Here is a 7,207-nt window from a genome sequence, read left to right as displayed (position 1 = left end):
CAGTGATTGGACAACTCTCTACACTGTGCTAAACTCACCACAAATCTAGCTACCATCTGTCACTTTAAATGCTATTATGATACCATTGGCTACATTCCCTATGTACCTTTTATTTCAATGACTTTATTCCGTAACTGGAAGCCTGTACTTCCCACTTCCCTTCAACTTTTTGCCCATTCCCCCTACCCTTCCCTTCTGGGGAACAAACCATCAGTTTGTTTTCTGTATTTGCATCTATTTCTTTTTGGTTTTTAGATTCCACATATAAGTGAAATCATATGGTATTTGTCTTTGTCTTTGATGTATTTCACTTAGCATTAATACCCTCAAGATCAACCCATGTTGTCACAAATGTCAAGATCTCATTTTTTTTTTTTTTTTTTTACATAGGAGTAATATACCATTGTGTATATGATGCTAGACAGGCTGAGGCCCCAAGAAGGCCTCAGGCCCCTCTCCAAGGGGTTTTTGGCTTTGTACAAGGAAGAATTTAAGAGCAACCCATTTAGAGAAACGGAAAAAGATTAAGTATACAAGAAAGGAGCTACTTCATAGACAAAGTAGCAGTCTTCCCCAGGACAGGAAGAGGATTCTCCCTTGCTTCTGTTTTTATAAATTATTTTAGGATTTTATTTGAGAGAGGGAGAGAGCAGGGAGAGGGGCAGAGGGAAAGGGAGATGGAGACAAAGCATCCTCAAGCAGAGTCCCTGCTGAGCAAGAAGCCCAAGGCAGGGCTCAGTAACCAGCTCCTGAGATCATGACCTGAGCTGAAATCAAGAGCAGGCTGCTCAACTGACTGAGCCACCCAGGTGCCCCTATATATTTTCCTTAAATTAGTTAAGCATATAGGGATGGGCTTACACTTTAACTTCGGGTTTCTCATTCACATTAGGCAATTAGTTTTTCCATTGTTTTAGGATTGTGGGATTACCCACAGGGAACAATTTTGCGTCACTTTTCCTGCTGAGTTTTAGAGTAAGGGTCAACCTAAAACCAAAATGGCTGGGGCACCTGGGTGGCTCAGTGGATTAAGCCGCTGCCTTCGGCTCAGGTCATGATCTCAGGGTCCTGGGATCGAGCCCCGCATCGGGCTCTCTGCTCCGCAGGGAGCCTGCTTCCTCCTCTCTCTCTGCCTGCCTCTCTGCCTACTTGTGATCTCTCTCTCTGTCAATTAAATAAATAAAATCTTTAAAAAACAAAAAAACAACAACAAAAAAAACAACCAAAATGGCTTTGCCTTTGATCAACTTGTCTCCCAAGCCCTCTTCCCTCCAGCCTTATATGCCACATCTTCTCCATCCATTGAACTTAGATTGCTTCCGTATTTTGATATTGTAAATAATGCTGCAATAAACATAGGGGTGCATGTATTTTTTAAGATTCGTGTTTGTTTTCTTTGGGTAAATAGCCGGTATTGGAATTACTGGATAATTTAGTATTTCTGATTTTTTGAGGAACCTCTATACTATCCCACAGTATCTACATTCCCATCAACACTGCACAAGGGTTCCTTTTTCTACACATCCCTGCCAACGCTATTTCTCATTTATTTTAGCCATTCTGACAGGTATAACATGGTATCTCATTATGGTTTTGATTTTCATTTCCTTGATGATTAGTGACGCTGAGCATCTTTTCATGTGTCTTGTTGGCTACCTGTAGGTCTTCTTTGGAAAAATGTCTGTTCAGGTCCCGTTTTTTTGGTGTTGAGTATCAGAGTGATTTTAAAAACATGATTTGTACTACAGAATACACTGAAACAATGCACTACCAAACAGGTCTCCTAAGGCAGGAAAAAGTTCAACTGAAATGTGATTTAAAACACAGCTCTTAGCTCAATAGGACACTAAAGCTCTTTACAAGCCTTCCAACCCTACCTCTATCCTCAAATATACATATTTTCCTGGGAAAGTATTCTATGTGGGGTATTAAGTGCCTGTTTAAACATTGCCTACATTTTAAACTTTAGAATATTTTTACATTTCCCCTTTTTTTAAAAAAAGATTTTATTTATTTGACAGAGAGAGATCACAAGTAGGCAGAGAGGCAGGCAGAGAGAGGAAGGAAGCAGGCTCCCTGCTAGGCAGAGAGCCCGATATGGGGATCAAGACCCTGGGGATCATGACCTGAGCTGAAGGCAGAGGCTTTAACCCACTGAGCCACCCAGGCACCCCAAATTTCCCTTCTTTTGAAACCACGCATTTGTGACCAAACAAAAACAACACTTTTTTTTTTTAATGGAATAGTGTCATCTCATTTTATTATTACTATTGTAAGGATTTGATGCCAAAGAAACAAAGGTAATTTTACAAACTCAGAATGTTCTCAAGTACATGAAATTTCCATTTTATTGTGGTCTTCTAGCACACTAGCTCAAATACATTTCTCTACAACTGCTCCAACACAACTCCTTTGGAATTATTTCAGTCATCCTTAACATGTGACTCTGCCAAATACTTTGAATCTAAAATAAACATATAAAATTTTAATTATTTTTAGATGAATGGGTTAAGAAAGTCATCAGGTGATGGTCAGGACTGTTAATTTCCAAAAAACTGTTAAAGTGTTTCTTCTGATACAGTAGTTACACATTAGAATTTTCAAAAAACAAGGGCAGAACAAAAATATAAAAGAAACTCCTGCAGCTTAAGCCTCCCATAGTCCTAAACCTCCAAGAGAAGCAAGGCAAAGCATCTTTCCTGCAATTTAAGTGGGTTTCCAGTATTTCCATATAGCTGAGCTTTCAGAGATAGACACTCATGACATATCATTAATATATGTATCATCTTGGCTCTGGTTGTATTAATTATGCCTGAAGAGTTTAATACCCATCCAAGTCCAAAGGTGGAAGAACACATAAACAGGTATGGTAATGGGCAGGAGCAGACTGTAAAAGCACAGGCTGGTTGTGCTAGTGCAGCCCTGTGGGAAGTTTTCTTCCACGGAGGCTGAGTAGAACAGTCCCGCTAGAGAGACCAATGGTATAAGGACAGTCAACGTAGGAAGAGACAGAAACATTCTTCTCCCCCACTTACTACCTGCCACTCTGACTTTTAAAAAGGTAAGTGGTAGTAAGAAAGTTTAGCTGTGTTGCTTTTTAAAAAATTATGATCTAGTGCTGCTCCATTTCTTCTTGCTTCTTACTTTGATGTGTCATCCTAGCTGCCTGTGGTATCATATTAGGGATCCCATCAATAATTGGATAGGCTATTCCCAACTCTTCATTAATCAATTCATTCGTCGATGCTTCGTATCTGAGGGGAGAAAAGGAAAACGAACTGTGAAAACAAAATGCGTGGAAGAGTTTGGTGTTCAATAAACACCACCATTTATCTAATTCTTGACAGACTGTTAATTTCAAAAAGCAGAATTAAACTGTTTCTAATTCTAAAAGCAGTATTACCCAGTTGAAACATTTCTCTTAGAAAATGAATTTCTAATTGTTCCCATTTTACTCAGTTTCTCTCGTATTTTCTTTTCCACTTTATTCTCAAGCTATACTTTAGTATGTATTTTTAAAATCCAGTCAGGAAAAAATCTCCCCTTTTCATCCAAATATGCCTTTCTTAATCTGGGCAACCTCAAAACCATCCCAGTTAATTTACTACTGAAACAGCCACTAGAGAAAAACTCAATCTCTCCGCTTTAGAATACATGTTTAATAGAGCAACACTGAGCCATTAGAAGGAACTCACTGAAAAATCAAGATAAAAAAATAAAAATTTGAGGAAGATGGGATAGAAATGAGGAAACTTTGGAAAGCAACAGGCCTGCAGTGAGCTAGTTACACAATTAACTAAGAGGCAGATCAAATGATCATTTCAAGGTGTAAGAAAACTGAGTGAGTGTATTCATTACAGAAAATAATTAAGAGAAATGCAAAAATTACTGAAAATAAAAAATGACTAGCAATCCACCACCCCAAAATAACCACTGATATTTACCATGTTGTCAGCCTTCAGTTTTAGTAGCCTGGAACTGTAGAGTTTTTTTAAAAATTTAAATTCAATTAATTAACATTATTACGTATTATCAGTTTCAGAGGTAGAGTTCAGTGACTCATCACTTGCATGTAACACCCAGGGCTCATTACATCATGTGCCCTTCTTAATGCCCATCACCCCATACCCCCCTCAGGTCCCCAAGCAACTCTTCGTTTCCTATGATTAAGAGTCTCTTACGTTTGTCTCCCTCCGATTTTCTCTTGTTTCATTTTCCCCTCCCAGAACTGTTTTTCCTGGCTCTCGGTTCAGGGAAGCCTTTACAAAACCCAGCCGGTCCAAAACTAAGCCAAAAGGGGGCAGCACACAGAACGTAAACGTTTAAGGTCGTCAGGCATCAGCTGTACATTTTCACACGCCTTGGACCAACAGTTCATAAACCTGGCGGTACAACCGAACCGCTGCGGGGCCTTCTAAAAAAAACTCCGTGCTCCAGTCCCGCCCCCAGACCCGCGGACTGGGTCGCCCCGGGGTGGTGCCCGGGAATCGGCATTGAAAAAAAAGTTCCCTGGCGATTCCGCGGCGCGGCCACTGGTGAACCTGCAAACGCTCCGACCCAAACCTGCGGGTGGGGGGCTTGATGTGGGAGGCCTGGGACTCGGCTCCCCTCGGTCTCCTCCCGCCCTTCCCGCCGCAGTTGGAGATGCGTGGTGTCTGGCCGGCCGGAGCCAGAAAATGGCAGCGGAAAACACCCGGCCTGACCGACGGGCTCCTCAGTGACCCCGAGCTGCCGCGCGGCCCACCCGCCCTCGCCCCGGCCCCCGGAGGGCGCGAACGCAAACCCGCAGCCGGCGAATCTCACCTGAGCGGCTTCTTGGAGAGCGGGCACACCAGGAACTCGAGCAGCGCCGGGTCGAAGGCGCGGGGTGGGTCCCCGGTCCTCTCGCTCTTGTCCGCGGATCGCCGTGACCCCGACGCGTAAAGGCACCTACGGGCGACCGCGAACGGCGGCACGCGTGGACCCCGCAGCGCTGAGGCGAGCCAGCCGCACGCTCCGCTCAGCATGGTCCGGCAGGCCGCCGCTGCCACACTGCACCGCACGGCGCCCTCCGCCAGCCCGGGCCCCTTCAGCCGGAGCCAGCGCCGCCAGCCCCACTGCCGGCCAGCCCCCGCCCCCGGTGCTGCGCAAACGCAGTCCCCGGGCCGGCAGGAGCTAGCGCTTTGGTTCCGGGGGTGCTCCTGACCCGACTGCTTTTCTCGCGGCCCCACTCGGTAGTTGTGGGCGTGGCCTGCATCCGGAGGACCCTGGCGACTGTGCCACCGCATTTACGAATTACAAACAAAACCGATGCATAAATTGGTGTATTTTGAGCTTACACCAGGGCTTCTCGCAGGGGTGCCAGGAAGCCAGTGGCCGGACCTCAAAGTCACAATGTTAACCTTGCACCTACGTGGTTATCTCCAAAAGGAGGTTTCAACCACATTGTCACACTGGGTATGTTAAAAGCATTGATTTGTCTTATGTAAATCTTTACCATAGCTCCTGTAACCTCGTTTGTCTCCCCGCCCTTTTTCTTACTAAATAAAAACTTTAGAACCTGGAAAGAATACCACAGGCCTCTTAAGCTCCACGATGTCCAGATTCTTACCCTGTGGGACTTACTGTGACTTTAACCGCATAATAAAGCTCAACCAGTTCATAAATGACCTTGCAGACAGCAAATTCTCTAAGTAACTGTGTAATCGGGCAGGTGTCCATTAGTTGAATGGGAAATCCATTTAAAGGATTTTTCGCCCCAAGTTTGCCTCTGGCGCTCTAAGGAAGCGATCCCGGGTTTGATCTTTGTTACAGTGTGGTAGATTTGGGCTCTGGTGCATGTTTTACTAGCTATGCGACTCCAGAGAATGACTTAACTACTGTTTCTTTACCTGTGTAATAAGATAATGGCATTTACCTCATGAAATCTCCTCCTTGTGGGGATTAAAACGGGATCATGCATGCAAAGAACATTTAGGAAAATGCTTGGGACAAATTAATGCTCAGTTAATGTTCTCTATTGTTATTTTTATCTCCTCTGTTCTTTCCAGTACAGTATGCTAGCAGATTCTTTGCTAGTCATCAATTTTTTTTCCCTTTCTTTTGCTGAATATGGACTTGAACCTTTTTTGTTTCATTGGACTTTATCGTTGTACACTTTGGGCTCTTGGGAGATAGGGGTGGGAGTGAGGGACACAGATACAGATACAAGATGCTATTTGCAGATATTTCATCCACTCAGTAATCTGAAAATAAATTGAGAAATTTTTATAGTTTACTCTATGTTTAAAAATCCACTACATTATTTGATGCTCTTTGTTCACTAATGTTCAGAAGACTTCAGCATCAGGCAGTTTTCAGGGATGTAACCTCAAGATGAACTATTGTAAAGTTCCTATGTTTACTTTCACATTATTTCCTACGAAGGCAGTAGGAGGAATTAATTTTTCAGTTGTAGTTAGTTGATACTTTGGGCCCTACAGAGGGAGTGGATTATAAGAGATAAATTCTACCTATGTTTCATCAAGCTATGGGGGAGCAGAGTTTGACTTCTGCCAGCACCGAGTGGACCCAGGTCAGGCTGGGCAGCCCTAGTGTCTTAGCCTTTGGGGGGTAGAGGCAGACACCTATGCTTGAGACCAGTTTCATTAGCCTTAATTTGGCTAGCCTGGCTGACAGATCCCTATCACCTGGGTTTTCTAAATAGTTATAAATAAATTAGTTCCAGTTTGCCTCCACTTAGAAGGTTCAAAGCAGGTCAGTTTACTTTCACTTATGTTAGTATTTAGGGGAAACTTAGAGTAACAGCAAAGCACTGAAAACATCTTCAAATTTATAAAACCAAAGATCAATAACCAATAGTTAGGAACATCTGAGTGTGTGATATATTAGTCCAAATCATGTAAATATTAAGTTACAAAATGTCCTTAAGTAGTCCTTAGTAATGAAGGAATAGAACTCATTTCGGAATGCGGTATGCTAAGCTGAATGTAGATGACAGAAATGAACTGTAACATCATTAGCCCTTTTTTGCTATTGGCATGACCATGATCTGTTCCATCGCAGAGCCTTGTGCACATTATAATAATGTGATGGGCTCAGGTACTGTACAGCTGTGTGATGTTGGAGAAGGTACTTAAACTCTCTGCCCCAATCTTGTCATCTGTAAGGTACCACAGTAATAGTACCTACCTTACGAAAGTTGTTGAAAGGATTAAATAAAATAATA

At 43.1% G+C, this 7,207-nt stretch overlaps 2 protein-coding genes across 2 annotated transcripts; both read right to left on the bottom strand.

Moving 5' to 3' along the window:
- Nucleotides 1–2,227: 2,227 nt before the first annotated feature.
- On the bottom strand, nt 2,228–3,018 carry PIGY (phosphatidylinositol glycan anchor biosynthesis class Y). The gene has a single exon (XM_045986083.1). The coding sequence runs from the start codon at nt 3,016–3,018 to the stop codon at nt 2,803–2,805; it is 216 nt and encodes a 71-aa protein (XP_045842039.1). The 3' UTR covers nt 2,228–2,802.
- Nucleotides 3,019–3,112: 94 nt separating this feature from the next.
- Nucleotides 3,113–5,125, bottom strand: PYURF (PIGY upstream open reading frame). The gene is made up of 2 exons (XM_045986070.1): nt 4,804–5,125; nt 3,113–3,254 (listed from the first exon to the last, which is right to left on the bottom strand). Exons 1-2 carry the CDS (start codon nt 5,004–5,006, stop codon nt 3,113–3,115), a joined length of 345 nt encoding a protein of 114 aa, XP_045842026.1. The 5' UTR covers nt 5,007–5,125.
- Nucleotides 5,126–7,207: the final 2,082 nt, after the last annotated feature.

Source organism: Meles meles, chromosome 2 (genome assembly GCF_922984935.1).
Source record: "Meles meles chromosome 2, mMelMel3.1 paternal haplotype, whole genome shotgun sequence".
Classification (NCBI taxonomy): Eukaryota; Metazoa; Chordata; class Mammalia; order Carnivora; family Mustelidae; genus Meles; species Meles meles.
The sequence above is the reverse complement of the archived record's forward strand: the minus strand, read 5'-3'. Positions and strand labels throughout refer to the sequence as shown.

Bases quoted from the DNA above. Each gene is read 5' to 3' on its own strand.
- PIGY (XM_045986083.1), bottom strand. From the start codon at position 3,018: ATGTTTCTGTCTCTTCCTACGTTGACTGTCCTTATACCATTGGTCTCT.
- PYURF (XM_045986070.1), bottom strand. From the start codon at position 5,006: ATGCTGAGCGGAGCGTGCGGCTGGCTCGCCTCAGCGCTGCGGGGTCCA. The intron at 3,255-4,803 runs GTGAGATTCGCC...TTCTCCCCTCAG, and splicing joins CTCTCCAAGAAGCCGCTCAG to ATACGAAGCATCGACGAATG.